General features: G+C 68.9%; 1 protein-coding gene across 2 annotated transcripts in view; it reads left to right on the top strand.

Moving 5' to 3' along the window:
- KANK2 (KN motif and ankyrin repeat domains 2) overlaps nt 1-15,502 on the top strand; it is a 31,263-nt gene that overhangs the window by 9,783 nt on the left and 5,978 nt on the right. For both annotated transcript variants that reach the window (XM_084609943.1, XM_084609944.1), the window contains exons 3-9: nt 2,776-2,898; nt 7,516-7,630; nt 8,298-9,686; nt 13,076-13,174; nt 13,281-13,380; nt 13,649-13,840; nt 14,336-14,423. In XM_084609943.1, coding sequence (XP_084466069.1) covers nt 7,594-7,630; nt 8,298-9,686; nt 13,076-13,174; nt 13,281-13,380; nt 13,649-13,840; nt 14,336-14,423 — 1,905 coding nt within the window. In that variant the 5' untranslated portion in view covers nt 2,776-2,898; nt 7,516-7,593. The remainder of the gene's footprint in view (nt 1-2,775; nt 2,899-7,515; nt 7,631-8,297; nt 9,687-13,075; nt 13,175-13,280; nt 13,381-13,648; nt 13,841-14,335; nt 14,424-15,502) is intronic.

A 15,502-nucleotide genomic window follows, 5' to 3' on the forward strand; every position in this document is an offset into this window, starting at 1 on the left:
CCTGGTCTCGGCTGGGATCTGGGCGGCGCCCGGCGCGACGGGGCCCTGATCTCAGTTGGGGTCTGGGCGGCGCCCACCACGACGGGGCCCTGATCTCGGCTGGGGTCTGGGCAGCGCCGGGCGCGACGGGGCCCTGGTCTCGGCTGGGGTCTGGGCAGCGCCGGGCGTGACGGGGCCCTGATCTCGGCTGGGGTCTGGGCGGCGCCTGGCCCAACGGGGCCCTGGTCTCGGCTGGGGTCTGGGCAGCGCCGGGCGTGACGGGGCCCTGTACGACGGGGCTCTGATCTCGGCTGGGGTCTGGGCGGCGCCCACCACGACGGGGCCCTGATCTCGGCTGGGGTCTGGGCAGCGCCGGGCGCGACGGGGCCCTGGTCTCGGCTGGGGTCTGGGCGGCGCCCGGCGCGACGGAGCCCTGGTCTCGGCTGGGGTCTGGGCAGCGCCGGGCGTGACGGGGCCCTGATCTCAGCTGGGGTCTGGGCGGCACCCACCACGACGGGGCCCTGGTCTCGGCTGGGATCTGGGCGGCACCCGGCCCAGCGGGGCCCTGGTCTCGGCTGGGGTCTGGGCGGCACCCGGCCCAGCGGGGCCCTGGTCTCGGCTGGGATCTGGGCGGCACCCGGCCCAGCGGGGCCCTGGTCTTGGCTGGGGTCTGGGCGGCGCCCGGCGCGACGGGGCCCTGGTCTCGGCTGGGATCTGGGCGGCACCCGGCCCAGCGGGGCCCTGGTCTCGGCTGGGGTCTGGGCAGCGCCGGGCGCGACGGGGCCCTGGTCTCGGCTGGGATCTGGGCGGCACCCGGCCCAGCGGGGCCCTGGTCTCGGCTGGGGTCTGGGCAGCGCCGGGCGCGACGGGGCCCTGGTCTCGGCTGGGGTCTGGGCAGCGCCGGGCGCGACGGGGCCCTGGTCTCGGCTGGGGTCTGGGCAGCGCCGGGCGCGACGGGGCCCTGGTCTCGGCTGGGATCTGGGCGGCACCCGGCCCAGCGGGGCCCTGGTCTCGGCTGGGGTCTGGGCGGCGCCGGGCGCGACGGGGCCCTGGTCTCGGCTGGGGTCTGGGCAGCGCCGGGCGCGACGGGGCCCTGGTCTCGGCTGGGGTCTGGGCGGCGCCCGGCGCGACGGAGCCCTGGTCTCGGCTGGGGTCTGGGCAGCGCCGGGCGTGACGGGGCCCTGATCTCAGCTGGGGTCTGGGCGGCACCCACCACGACGGGGCCCTGGTCTCGGCTGGGATCTGGGCGGCGCCCGGCGCGACGGGGCCCTGGTCTCGGCTGGGATCTGGGCGGCGCCCGGCCCAACGGGGCCCTGGTCTCGCCTGGGGTCTGGGCGGCGCCCGGCGCGACGGGGCCCTGATCTCAGCTGGGGTCTGGGCGGCGCCCACCACGACGGGGCCCTGGTCTCGGCTGGGGTCTGGGCAGCGCCGGGCGTGACGGGGCCCTGGTCTCGGCTGGGATCTGGGCGGCGCCCGGCGCGACGGGGCCCTGATCTCAGCTGGGGTCTGGGCGGCACCCACCACGACGGGGCCCTGATCTCGGCTGGGGTCTGGGCAGCGCCGGGCGCGACGGGGCCCTGGTCTCGGCTGGGGTCTGGGCAGCGCCGGGCGTGACGGGGCCCTGATCTCGGCTGGGGTCTGGGCGGCACCCACCACGACGGGGCCCTGATCTCGGCTGGGGTCTGGGCAGCGCCGGGCGCGACGGGGCCCTGGTCTCGGCTGGGGTCTGGGCAGCGCCGGGCGCGACGGGGCCCTGGTCTCGGCTGGGATCTGGGCAGCGCCGGGCGTGACGGGGCCCTGGTCTCGGCTGGGATCTGGGCAGCGCCGGGCGTGACGGGGCCCTGGTCTCGGCTGGGATCTGGGCGGCGCCCGGCCCAACGGGGCCCTGGTCTCGGCTGGGGTCTGGGCAGCGCCGGGCGTGACGGGGCCCTGGTCTCGGCTGGGATCTGGGCGGCGCCCGGCGCGACGGGGCCCTGATCTCAGCTGGGGTCTGGGCGGCGCCCACCACGACGGGGCCCTGATCTCGGCTGGGGTCTGGGCAGCGCCGGGCGCGACGGGGCCCTGGTCTCGGCTGGGGTCTGGGCAGCGCCGGGCGTGACGGGGCCCTGATCTCGGCTGGGGTCTGGGCGGCGCCTGGCCCAACGGGGCCCTGGTCTCGGCTGGGGTCTGGGCAGCGCCGGGCGTGACGGGGCCCTGTACGACGGGGCTCTGATCTCGGCTGGGGTCTGGGCGGCGCCCACCACGACGGGGCCCTGATCTCGGCTGGGGTCTGGGCAGCGCCGGGCGTGACGGGGCCCTGGTCTCGGCTGGGGTCTGCGCAGTGCCTCAATCTCACTGTTTCTTAATACGAATTCTTTTGGGGTCCAGGGGGAGATGGAACAATTGAGCGTGAGTCCAGCATTGGCGGGGCGTTTCCCCCACATCCTTCAGCTCCCAGACGCTGCCAGGAGGGGGACCCACCCCTGCCCCACCCCATGGGGTGGGGCAGGGGGAGGCTGAGCCGCGTCCGGCCTGTGGTGGGAGGCTCAGGAGCGAAGCTAAATTTCCTCCATGCACAGACTGGCAGCTTGCTGCGGGGGCGGGGGGAAGAGCACGCCGGGGGGTCTCTCCGGGGAGTCGGGGTCCAGTGGTTAGAGCAGGGGGGCTGGGAGCCAGGACGCCTGGGTTCTCTCCCCAGCTCTGGGAGGGGAGTGGGGTCCAGTGGTTAGAGCTGGGGGGGGGGGGGGGGGCTGGGAGCCAGGACTCCTGGGTTCTCCTCCGTTCAGTGACTGACACTTGGTGCCTTTTGCTCCGCAGGGCAGCGACCGTCGCTGGGCAGGTGGGGACGGCTCGGGGGGCGACGTGCCCGGGGGCAGCATGGTGCTGGCATCCCGTCTCCCCCGGCACAGGCAGAGTGATCGGGAGGCACCGCTGGCTGGGGTGAGAGTGGGTCGCCGGCCGCGGGGGGCGGAGCATACCACCCCCCAGGACCAGAGGGGTCGAAGGGTCCCTGGTTGTGCAATGAAGGGCTCACAGGTGACTGTGCCCAGGGAGGGGGCACCCGGCCGCGCTGCCCGACGGGCCAGGGACCCACCTGCTTAGCCCCAATGTAGCCCGCTGAGACTGGGGCCGGGCAGCTCCCCTTGGCGGGGCAGGAGTTGGGGGGCAGGGGGTGCGAGGGAGCCTTTGGGGGACCCGTGGCTGGAGCAGGGGCTCCCGGGGGATGGGCAGTTAGATGCAGCACACGACACAGCCGGGTCCGCTTCGTTTCGCCCCACGCGGCCCCCCTAAGGGCCCCTCCAGAGGAGGCTGCAGCGGCAGCCCCATGGGTGGGCAGGGGGGTCCCCAGCTTTGCTAAGGGCTGACGAGGGGGAAGGGGCGCCCCGCTCTGGGCTGGGCAGGGGGTGACACTCGCAGGGGGGCGCGTAGGAGGAGGGCTGCCCCAGGAGGAAGGACCCTGCGTGGGGCGGGAGGGGGGGCTGCTGTGCCTCAGTGGTTCCCAGAGCAAGGCCCATGGCTGCCTCCCTGCCTGGCACCCAGGGCCCTGCTCTGCGCCCTGGGGGGGGAGCCGGGCCCCTGAGGGTAAAGCCACCCCCCCACCCTGCTGGCCACCGGGGCCTGGGCTCAGACCTGCCACGCTTGGTGCACAATGGGGCACACACAGGCCTGAGCTGGGGAAATCCCTGAGTCCCCCCCCGGGGCCGGATGGGAGCTGGCGCCCCCGAGGGGAAGGGCCTCTTCTTGCTTTTGCCTCATTGCCCCCGTGCCCCTGGCTGGGGGGGGCTGCAGGCGGGGGTCAGCGGGGGGGCTGAGCCTGGCCCGGCGGCAGGAAATTCTCACGTAGCCGCCTGCAAAACTGTTTATTTTTAGAGCAAATCGCTGCCATATACGGAAAGGACCCGGGCTGCGGGGGCCCTTCCCCCCCTCCCCGTGCGCCCCCCGCTGCCCCTCCCCCTCTCCTGCCCCTCCCCCACTCCTCCCCTGCTCCCCCACTGCCCATCCCCCCCTCCACTCTCTCCTGCTCCCTGTGCTCCCCTCCCCGCCCATCCCCCCTCCTTGTGCTCCCCTCCCCTGCCCATCCCCCCACCTCCCCCTCTCCCTGTGCTCCTTTCCCCGCCCATCCCCCCTCCCCCTCCCCCTCTCCTTGTGCTCCCCTCCCCTGCCCATCCCCCCTCCCCCTCTCCCTGTGCTCCCCTCCCCTGCCCATCCCCTGCTCTCCCCCCACTGCCCATCCGCTCCATCCCCAACTCCCGTGCTCCCCCCTCGCCTGCTGCGGTCCCCCCCTCCCCATCTCCCCCCACCTCTCTATGCCCTTCCCCTTCACTGCCCTATCTGCTCCCCTAGCCCCTGCCCCTCCCCGCTCCCCCCCTTCCCTTCTGCCCTCTCCCCGGCTCACACAGACCCTCCCCCCCACCTGCCTCCCATTTCTCCAGCTTCCTGCCCCTCCCCCTGCTGGGTCAGCAGCCCCAGGTCGTTTCTCAAATCAGCCACCAAAGGGGCCGGAGCCCAGCTTCGGGCTGGGCAGGAGATTTGGGTTTCCATTTCTCCCCTTGAGGGGCACCCGCAGGGCTGGGGGGGCAGGGGCTGCGGGTGGGGAGTGAGGGGCACCGGCAGGGCTGGGGGGGCAGGGCTCTGGTGAAATGGGCAGAGGGCCTGATCTTGCTCTGCCTCCCCCCACTGCCCCCCCACCACCCCGGCCTTGGCAGCTCCCCGGCCCCAGACGCTGCTTCCTGGGTCTGTGCCTCAAAAGCTCCCTCCCCTGCCCCCCCCCACTTCTATTTTTAAACCATTTGTTTTATTTTCCATCTGATGCTTTAGCTACGGAGCCACCCCCTCCCCCAGCAACATCCGTCCTGTTCAGCCCGGCCGGGGTCGTGCCCCCCAACGGGGTCCCCGGCACTGGGGAGTCGGGGGCTGGGGGGGGTCACTGGGTCCTGCAGGTGGGCATTGAGCGGGGGCCCGGGGGGACCAGCATGGCTGGGCCCCGCTCTTCCGCTGGGGGAGCGGGGTCCGGGTGGCCCCCACAGCTGCTGGGCCCGAGTCCCTCCTATCCCCATGGACTAGGGCCTGGGGGGGGCAGGGACGGGCCCTCGGTGCGTGGGGGGCAGCGTCTGGCACAACGGGGGCCTGGGCCGTGGCTGGGGCTCCCGGGCGCCGTCATGACACGAAAACGTCCCGATGCCCCCGGGTCCCCTCTCCTGGCAGAGCCCAGCGCCTGGAAACTGACCAGAAGGGGGGGGCTGACCGATCCAGCACCCAGCTCGCAACCCAGCCGCCCCCCCCCGACCCCCACTGGCGCTTAACCTGCTGTAGGTGGGACAATCTCTCCTCTGGTGCCCAGCTGATCTCTGTCAACCGCACGCTTCTCGCCCTCCCCTCCGGGTACCTCCCCCCCCTTGTGACCAGATCTCAGCCCCTTGCGGCCTGGGCACCGGCTGCACCGTGAACCCCGGCATCCTGCGAGTGATGCCACCCCTGGTCACTATGGCAGCCTCGGGGGCGGGGGGATTGTTCCTTGGCTATGAACTATTTTCCCTTCTGCTTGATTTTGTTGCTTCCTAATTGGCTGACTGGGTGGTGGGGGGTTGCAAAGGGGAAACACTGGATGCCGTAGATCGGATGGTGCCCCCCCCCCACGGGCTGAGCAGGGGGCTTGGGGCCCAGTTATCCCCCCGCCCCCCAGCGCCATTCCCAGAGCACCAGGGCAGCGGAGCCCTCTGCCCCTAAGGCCGACATCGCAGGGAGGGGGCGCAAAGGCCCCATCGACCCAGCGGGACATGGAAAAATCAATGGGCACCAGCCACATGCCGATGTGGGTCGGACTGTGCCGTGAACAGCCCCGGTCCAGCAATGCCATTGGTGTGTTTCCCCTGCTGGTGAGGGAGGGGGCACGTGTGCATGCTGTCTGGGTCTCTCACCGTGTCCGTGTGTCCATCTCGCCCCCCAAGCCCGGCGGCCGCTTGCATCCCGGCTCGGGGCTTTGCCGAGGTGCGTGGGGCAATGCGGGTGAATGCAGGCCTGTGGGCAGGCGGCTGGGGGGGGCGGGTGCACCCCAAGATTAACACAGCGTCAGAGCCCCGTGCTCTGGGGTTGGCACCACCAGCCCCCCCCTTGGCATCGCATCTGTAGGGATCACGCAGGACTCTTGGGTTCTCTCCCCAGCGCTGGGAGGGGAGTGGGGTCCGGGAGAGCCGGGGTGCTGGGAGCCAGGACTCCTGGGTTCTCTCCCCAACTCTGGGAAAGGAGCCCTGTCTCCCAGCCACCACCTCCTCCCAGAGCCACGCTCCTGTCCTGCCGCCAGGCGTCGATGTGCCCGGCAGAGGGATCCAGTCCCCTGCCAGGGAGGCCAGACCAACCCCAGGGGGGCGCTTTCCCCCTCCCAGCGAGACGCTGTCTTGGCCCAGTTCCCAGCCCCCTCCCCTGCCCAGCATCAGACTTCCCAGAGGCCTGGCACCGGGAATGACCCTGCCAAGAGCTCCGCTTGGCCGGGGGGCTGGAAAGTCCCTGTGGCTCCCTGGCCCCTGTCACTGGTTCTCTGCGCCTGGCTCCTTGGCAGAAATGCCCTTGGCGTGACGGTGCCAGGGGGCCGGAGCCCCAGCGGGCCTCCCCTGCGGCTGACGGAGCAACGCCAGCTCACCCCAGCTGAGCAGCCTGGCCAAGCAGCTCACGTTAATGCCTGGCTGGGGAATGGGGTCCAGTGGTTAGAGCGGGTGGGGGTCGGAGCCAGGACTCCTGGGTTCTCTCCCTGGCTCTGGGAGGGGAGTGGGGGCTGGTGGGTTAGAGCAGGGTGGGGCTGGGAGGCAGGACTCCTGGGTTCTCTCCCTGGTTCTGGGAGGGGAGTGGGGTCTGATGGGGGGTCAGAGCAGGACTCCCCCCAACAGGTCCCGGGCTCCACACTGGGTGGGGGACCCTGCTCCGGGCTCCAGGCGTGGATGGAGTGGGGAAGAGACCCCCTGCAGTCGGAGGGGCTCTTGGGGGAGGGAGTGGGAGGGAGGGGGGACACTGTGGGTCAGTGGGAGGCCATGTCCCCGCCCCGTGACTGGCTGAGCAGGCTGGGGAGGGGACACCCCGTAGGACCCCCCAGCGAGCGGATGGGGGAGGGCGGGATCCATGCTGCTGGCTCAGGGCCCAGCCTGGCGGGGCCAGGAAACCAGACACAGCAGATGGGAAAGTGCTGGGGGGGTCTGGGCGCTGGGTCACTGGGAGGGCAAGAGCCAGGGGCGGGGCGGGGCGGGCGGTACGGGGCCCGGAGAGTCAGGCTTTAAGCAAACTGGGATCGTGGTGGAGGGGAGCGGGGCTGGGAGCCAGGACTCCTGGGTTCTCTCCCCGGCTCTGGGAGGGGAGGGGGGCTGGTGGGTTAGAACAGGGGGGCTGGGAGCCAGGACGCCTGGGTTCTCTCCCCAGCCCTGGGAGGAAAGTGGGCGTGTAGCAGTTTGAGGCAGGACTCCTGGGCCAGCCAGTCCCCTCGAGGCTGGGGGGGCCTGGAGCTAGATGGGCCCCCTGGTCGGTCTCCTCCCCCGGCCGTGTTCCCAGCCACGTCACTGCCTCTTGTTGCAGGTCGTGGGGCTGCGTCTTCCCGCTTGCTAAGGGCTCCCCGGATTTCGGTGACGGGCTGAGGCGGGGACCCGGGCCAGGATGGCGCAGGTGCTGCACATGGAGACCGGTTTCCCAGGTGAGTGTTGTGCTCAGGGCACAGGGAGTGCAAAGACCTCTGGGCCCGCTTTGCAGAGCTCAGGTGTGAAACCAGGAGTCTGGGCCAACATCTGCCCCCAATGCGGCTTCAGTCGAACCCAAGAGCCTCGCTTCCTGTCCAGTGCAGCGGTGCTGTGGGGTGTTAGTCAGCTGCTGTGCCCCACCCCAGAGGTGGCTGCACTCTACCCATGAGACAAGGAAGCTGCCTGGGCACCTATAGATGGTAAATTGGTTTTCTAAGGACCTGTGGGTTCCTCCAGGGTGCAAGGCGCTGAATAAATCCAAATCCCAGGGGCCTAACGGTGTTCCTGGTTTCTGTTCCCAGCTCGGGGAGGGGAGTGGGGTCTAGTGGTTAATGTGTGTGTGGGGAGGGGGGCTGGGAGCCAGGACTCCTGGCCTCTATCCCCAGCTCTGGGAGGGGAGGGGGCTGGGTGCCAGGACTCCTGGGTTCTATCCCCAGCTAGGGGAAGGGTTAGTGAGGCAGGGGCTGGGTGCCAGGACGCTGGGGGTCTAGTTACTGATGCACTTGGGGGTAACGTTCTCGTGGCTCAGTTTTTCTCTCTCTGCAAACAGGGATGGGGGCGGGGCGGGGGAGTCAGCTAACGCCTGTGCACCCCCACTGACCCCTGCCCTCCCCCGGCTTGCAGGGAAGCCCACCCCCACCTCCCCCGCCGCCTTCGGGGCCCAGGAGCCGCAGCTGCCCTACTCGGTGGAGACGCCGTACGGCTACCGCCTCGACCTGGACTTCCTGAAGTACGTGGACGACATCGAGAAAGGCAACACCATCCGGCGGGTCCCGGTTCACCGGCGGCCCCGCCACAGCTCCCTGCCCCGCGGCGCCGGCTCCTGGTGGACTTCTACCGAGTCCCTGTGCTCCAACGCCAGCCTGGACAGCCGCCACTCCTCCTACTCCTACTGCGCCCCCGGCTTCTACCCCCCGGGCGGGACGGGCGCCTTCAACGCCCGCGTGGAGAAGACCCTGCTGGACGCCCGCAAGAAGCTGGAGGACCAGGCGGGGGGCCTGGGGAGCCTGCACAGCAGCGTCTCGGGCTCCTCCAGCTCCCTGCTGGGCGGGCAGCCCCCCGGCGCGCCGGCCGGGTTCACCCCGCTGGGCTCGGGGCTGTCCACGCCCGTGTGCCCCAGCCCCGGGCACCTGCAGCATGTGCGGGAGCAGATGGCCGGGGCCCTGCAGAAGCTGCGGCAGCTGGAGGAGCAGGTGAAGGTGATCCCGGTGCTGCAGGTGAAGGTCTCGGTGCTGCAGGAGGAGAAGCGGCAGCTCAGCGTCCAGCTGAAGAGCCAGAAGTTCCTGGGCCACCCGGGCGGGTTTGGGAAGGGCAAAGCCAGGGGCGAGCTCTACATCGAGATCCCGGAGGAGGGCAGGGGCGGGGAGGGGGCCACCTCCCCGCTGCGGGGGAGCCGGAGGCTGGATTCGGGGGGCTCGGCCCCCCTGACCCCCCCACCGGCGGCAGAGCGGAAGGAGGTGAGGTCGGTGGGGGTGGGGACGGCGGAGCCGGGGGACCGGCGGAGCGTGGGGGTGGGGGTGAGCGAGCACGAGCTGGTCCCGGAGGGGCAGCGTCAGGCCGCGCTCGCCCTGTCGGCCAAGGTCGCCGTGCTGGAGAAGCAGCTGCAGAAGGCCCTCCGGGAGCTGCAGGGGGCCCAGCAGAAGCTGGCGCAGCCGGGCACGGCCGGGCAGGAGGGACGCCCCGGCTGGCAGCAGCAGGAGGTGCCCGTCAAGGCGGACACGGTCAAGGTGATCCAGGTGCAGCGGGAGCCGGAGATCGCCGCCAGCAAGGCCACGGGCGTGGCCCACCGGCCGCAGCGGGCACAGAGCCTGGAGACCAAGGAGCCCTACGCTAGCCTGCGGGCCCTGACCCGGGGGGAGCCGGGGACGCCGCCCCAGGCCGTGGTGGTGGAAACGGCCTTCCCCATCCACGCCGCCGCGCCCCACGCCGCCCCCATCCACGGCGTTAAGAAGATCAGCATCGTGGCCGAGCCCCGCGGGGAGGAGACGGGCCCGGGCGGTGGAGCCTCACCAGGTAGGGCCCAGCGCAGGCATCTGTGGGGGGGTGGGAGGGCTCCCTGTGTCCTTCCTCAGGGGCTCCCCAGCCCCTGGTCAGTGCTGGGGTGGGGATTATTGGGGGGCAGAGCTAAATGGGAAAGGCCCCGTGTCCCATTCCCCACCCCCCTGAGCCGGCCCGTCCCCCCGTCCCCCCACCTATCCAATGCAGTGCCCCCCAGGGAAAGGCTGCATGTTCTGGTGAGATCTGCACTCGTCCAACCAGCCCGACCTAAACTGGTTTGAAAGCCCAGCTATGGGGCACGTCTACACGGCGCAGCGAGGTGCGGTCTAACTGGCCGCAGCTCTGGCGAGTGAGCGGTGGGTAGGAGTCGAACACAAGTTAGCAGATCAAGGTCATAAGGGCGTCTGGAGTTTAATGTGACCTCCAAATTCCTCTTGATTAGGCTCGTTACTCAAGTTAAGGGTAAGAAGACAGCTGGGTTTTGCAGGGAACAAGGGGCCCTGAGTTCATACCTTGTATTACAACAAGGTCCATCGATTAGAACCAGGCTCGGAAGGGTCAGATTTTTCTCAGGGACTGCCGATGTCATGGCACGGACCCAGCCGAAAGATCTCGCCCACGGCAGTCAGCGAAGGGCACAGGCGGGCGAAGCCAGCGAGCCGCTGCTTGAGACTCCGTCGGCGTTCGACTTCAGGCTGCTCCCCCAGGCTTCTTGGACCTGTGCCCCAGGCGGTTTGGGTTGGACCGGTTGCAGCGTGTTCCCTTTTGGACGCTCGGCGGCTGCAGTAAAAAACAATTCCTGCCTGCCCCTCCGTAATATCCCACCAGCGGGGAAACTGCAAAGCTGTGCTTGGACCCCGTCAGCCAGCGCAACTGGGGAAACCGAAACTGATAAAAATAGAGAAAAGATGCTTAAAAATAAACTTTGCCGGCCATCAAAATGAGTCCAAAATAAACCCGCTGGCTGCCGAGCCTTGCACGGCCAGCTGGGCCGCAGTGAGCGTGGGCTCCAGTCTCCTGGGGAACTCGGGCCCTGGGACTTCGGGCATTAGAGGGAGATCTCGCCAGAACCCAGCCCGTGTTGAGTTTAAAATGTCCAGCGTCCGTCCCCGTTGGAACCAGAGCAGAATCCGGTGCCGACGGCTCCTGCAATAACAGCGCTGGCCGTCCCCAGTCTCCTGCCTGCCCGAAATCGCGGGGGGACACCGCTGGCCATCCCCCTCCTGCCTGAAATCGCGGGGGGCCACCGTTGGCCATCCCCCGTCTCCCGCCAGCCCAAAATCGCGGGGGAAGGGGCACCGCTGGCCGTCCCCCGTCTCCCGCCTGTCCGAAATCGCAGGGGGTTGTTTGGAGAGGATGGTTGGGGCCAGCTGCTTAGAGCAGATGAGAGAGACTTTAAGCAGCCTCCTCCCTGGGGAGATCAAAGGGGGCTGGGAATCCAGGAGCCTGGCGAGCTCTGGTTCTTTTCGGTCCTTTCCCGGCGGCTGGATGGATAAACGTACTTGCCCCCCAGTCCCGTTGCCCGTGCCTCTGGGGTGGCTCCAGGCTTGTTTCCTGGGGCCCCAGCTCTCTCCGCAAATGTCCAGCCTGTCCTTGGGGGAGGGGGTCTGAGCCTCTTTAGCTCCTTCCCCTCTCCCTGTCTTGCCCAGACCCCGTGTCACTTCCAGCAGCCTTGGGGCTGCTCTACCTCATGCATGGCCGAGCAGAGAATACCCATAATGTGCTCTGGCCTTGCCCCTGACCCATCCCCCTACACCAGGGAGCAGCGACCTCAGAGGGGCACTTCCACCCCGGGGGCGGGGCGAGCATCACTGAGAATCGGGCCCCTTCTTGTTGACTGAGGGGTCTCTGGTCTCACAAGTGGAGTTGGGGGGGGATGGATGTGGGGGGCAGCTGGCCTAAACCTAAGAGCTGGAAGGGGAGATGGGGGCTGGCTGGGGGGAAGGCCTGGGATGGAGCTGTGGGGTGGGGCGGGGAAAGGGTTGTGCAGGGCTGGGAAACCACACAAGACAGTGAGTGCAACGCAGGACACCTGGGTCCCTTCCCAGCCCTAGCCGGGGCTTGTAGCTTCATGGCTAGAGGTCCTGGGAGCCCGGACTCCTGGTTCCCCTTCCTGGCTAGAGGTCCTGGGAGCCCGGACCCCTGGGTGCCCCTCCTGCCTAGAGGTCCTGGGAGCCCGGACCCCTGGGTCCCCCTCCTGCCTAGAGGTCCTGGGAGCCCGGACCCCTGGGTCCCCCTCCTGCCTAGAGGTCCTGGGAGCCCGGACCCCTGGGTCCCCCTCCTGCCTAGAGGTCCTGGGAGCCCGGACCCCTGGGTGCCCCTCCTGCCTAGAGGTCCTGGGAGCCCGGACCCCTGGGTCCCCCTCCTGCCTAGAGGTCCTGGGAGCCCGGACCCCTGGGTCCCCCTCCTGCCTAGAGGTCCTGGGAGCCCGGACCCCTGGGTCCCCCTCCTGCCTAGAGGTCCTGGGAGCCCGGACCCCTGGGTCCCCCTCCTGCCTAGAGGTCCTGGGAGCCCGGACCCCTGGGTCCCCCTCCTGCCTAGAGGTCCTGGGAGCCCGGACCCCTGGGTGCCCCTCCTGCCTAGAGGTCCTGGGAGCCCGGACCCCTGGGTGCCCCTCCTGCCTAGAGGTCCTGGGAGCCCAGACCCCTGGGTCCCCCTCCTGCCTAGAGGTCCTGGGAGCCCGGACCCCTGGGTGCCCCTCCTGCCTAGAGGTCCTGGGAGCCCGGACCCCTGGGTGCCCCTCCTGCCTAGAGGTCCTGGGAGCCCGGACCCCTGGGTCCCCCTCCTGCCTAGAGGTCCTGGGAGCCCGGACCCCTGGGTCCCCCTCCTGCCTAGAGGTCCTGGGAGCCCGGACCCCTGGGTCCCCCTCCTGCCTAGAGGTCCTGGGAGCCCGGACCCCTGGGTGCCCCTCCTGCCTAGAGGTCCTGGGAGCCCGGACCCCTGGGTCCCCCTCCTGCCCAGGGGCTCTGGACTGCTGGAGCTGAGGCGGGAGCGTGAGATTCGATTAGCGTCCTTGTTAGTCCACCATTACCATGAGCCGGGCTCATTGCATCACCCAGTGTCGTCCCCCCAGATTGCCCCACCTGCCGGGGGGTGCGGGGGGCTAGAGGGTGGAACGGGACCTGCTGGGGAGGCACTGGGCCCATGGATGCAAGGATTGCTGCTAAGGGGGGGGCGGGGGGTCTCTGATCCTATCTCCCAACCAACCCCCACCCGAACCTCTTAGAGCCCCTCCCCCACACTCCACCATCCCCCTGCCCGCTGGGCACCTGTCACAGCCTTGCCGGGCCAGGCCCAGCCGGCATCTGAGCATCTCCCCTCCCCCGTCAGCCAGCCCAGGGTCAGTGGTGCCACCTGGGCATGGGTCTGTGTCTCTAACTCTGCCCCCCTTCGCCCCCCCCCAGAGCCCCCCGGAGCCCCCCAGAAGCCAGAGGCTGCAGTCGCCCCGGACCTTGTCCCAGCTCAGCCAGCTGCACCGTGTCCAAGCAAGGCAGAGGACCCAGGTGAGGGGCACGGTGGGCCAGGAGCTTCAGGAGCGGCCAAGGGGCTTCAGGGGTGGGGGGCTCGGGCCGGTCTCTGATCCTGGCCTCTCTGCTTGTCTCCCTGCAGCCCCGGCTCAGGGGGGCGTCAGAACCGGCACGAAGCGGCAAGAGGAGGCCCCGGAGATGGCGAGCAAGAAAACTCTCCAGTTTGTGGGCGTCAACGGCGGGTAAGGAGAACTGCAGAGCAGGAGGAGAGGGGGCTGGTGGCCAGGACTCCTGGGTTCGCTTCCTGTTTCAGGAAATGGGGGTCTAGTGGTTAGAGCGGGGTGGGCGGGGGCTGGGTGTTAGGACTCCTGGGTTCTATTTGCCAGCTGTGGAGGGGAGTGCGGGTCTAGCGGTTAGAGCAGGGGGGCTGGGAGCCAGGATTCCTGGGTTCGGGGAGGGGCGCGAGACCTGGTGCTGCCCTGCCAGCTCTGACCCCACTCCCCACCTCAGGTACGAGTCCACTTCCTCGGGCTCCAGCACGGCCGAGAACTCCTCTGACAACGAGAGCACGGAGAGCGAGTACCATGAGGCCAGCGAGGGGCCCCCGGCGGGGCAGGTGCTGGCCCCCCAGAGAGTCCCGGCAGAGGGCAACACGGCGACGGCAGGGGAACCCCCCAGCACGGCACAAGGAAGCACCACTGGGTAACTGTACAGGGGTCTGCGCCCTCGTGCAAGGGGAGTGGGGTTGGGGGTTAGACCAGGGAGCCAGGACTCCTGGGTTCTCTCCCAGCTCTGGGAGGGGAATGTTGTGCCAGGGATTTGTCTGGATCCTAGCTGGGCTAACGCCTTCAGCACCTGCTTGGGCTCTGCCCCCACCCAGCTGGGACTAACCTGGGCCCAGGCTGGGCTCTCGGGGCTGCAGCCGGAGCCGGGATCATGCCCTGAGCAGCTGGCTCCTTGGCTTCCGTCTGTCCTGAACCATGCCTGGGGAGGGCAGCTCTCCCCTCCGGCCGCCTTGCCCTGGCCCTGCTGCCCGTTAGGCCCAACATAACCCTTGGATGCCGCTTTCAGGGACCAGCCCCCTTTGCAGGACTCACTAGAGTCCCTGGCTCGTCCTCTCATCCCCCCCAAGATTCAGGAAACCCCCCCCCAATGGGTTAGACCCCACTAGCCCCCTGCTCCCACCTCTCGTTGCAGGACAGGACTCAGCCCGGAGTTGTTAGCGGCCTGTGAAACCCTGCAGAAGTACCTGGAGAGCCCAGACCTGCTCATGGACAAGGAGATGGTACGGAGAGATAAGGGGCCCGTGCGCGGGTCTAGAACCTGGGACCTCAGGGTACGACAGCCCAGGCTGCTTCTGCCGGAGCTACAGGATCTACAGCACCTGCTGTTCACAGAGTGGCCACTGTGTGTGTGGTGGGGGGGGACAGCGAACTATCCTGGTGCAGGCTGTGGGTGGAGGCAGGACTCCCGGGTTCTCGCTGCTTTCTCCTGGCAGAGGGCTTTCCTCAGCGAGCCCAGAACACACCCCGCCAGCCTGGGGCAGCGAGACACGGCCCAGCTTCCTGCCCGGCAGGTGGTTTAATGGACGTGGAGGAACAGACAAGAATAAACCCTAGAGCTCAGGTCCCTTTGAAAAGCAGGTCACAGAATCGTCATCTAAGAAACCGAGGCACTGGGAGGGGATGTGACCTGCCCCAGCTCATCCAGCGGGCCTAGGGCAGAGCTGGGAGGAGATCCCCGGGCTCCTGAGGGCCAGGGCAGTGCGCTACCCTTGAGGCCACGCTGCCTCCCTTCACACTGCCGTCTTGGCTAGCTGCAGGGAGCACCCCGAGAAGGGCCAGGGGTTATACAACGTGAAGCCCGGCCAAAGAGCCTGCAGAGGGGCTCAAACAACCAGGAAATTCCCCGGCAGGATTCTGCCAGCGAAGCAGAGCAGCGCCGGGAGGTGAAAGTGACGTGGCCTTAAAGTGAAATGCGGCACCTCGTTCATGTCAGCTGAGAGAAACAGGGTGGGGGGATTGAAACAGAGCAAAAGCGGGTGCCAGGCAAAGATTTGCTCTTGTTAATTCTTTGTACTAGGGTTAGAGGGTAATGACCCCAGCCAAAATCAGGGCCCCATCATGCTGGGTGCTGCACAGCCCCTGGCTGAGACTGGGGGGGTCTAGTGGTCAGAGCAGGGGATCTGGGAGCCAGGAGTGACAGGTTCAGTCACAGAGACCCCCTTGGGACTGTCACCTGATGTGCTGAGACTTCTGAGCCCGTTTTCCCTGCCAGCTTGGGACTCCAGAACCCTGCCTTGTCGAGCCAGACATGCCAGCCTGCTGCAACCCAGACCCAGGGTCTGAACCAGGCCCCCAAAGC

This window comes from Lepidochelys olivacea (assembly GCF_965140295.1).
Source record: "Lepidochelys olivacea isolate rLepOli2 genome assembly, chromosome: 20".
NCBI classification, from domain to species: Eukaryota; Metazoa; Chordata; order Testudines; family Cheloniidae; genus Lepidochelys; species Lepidochelys olivacea.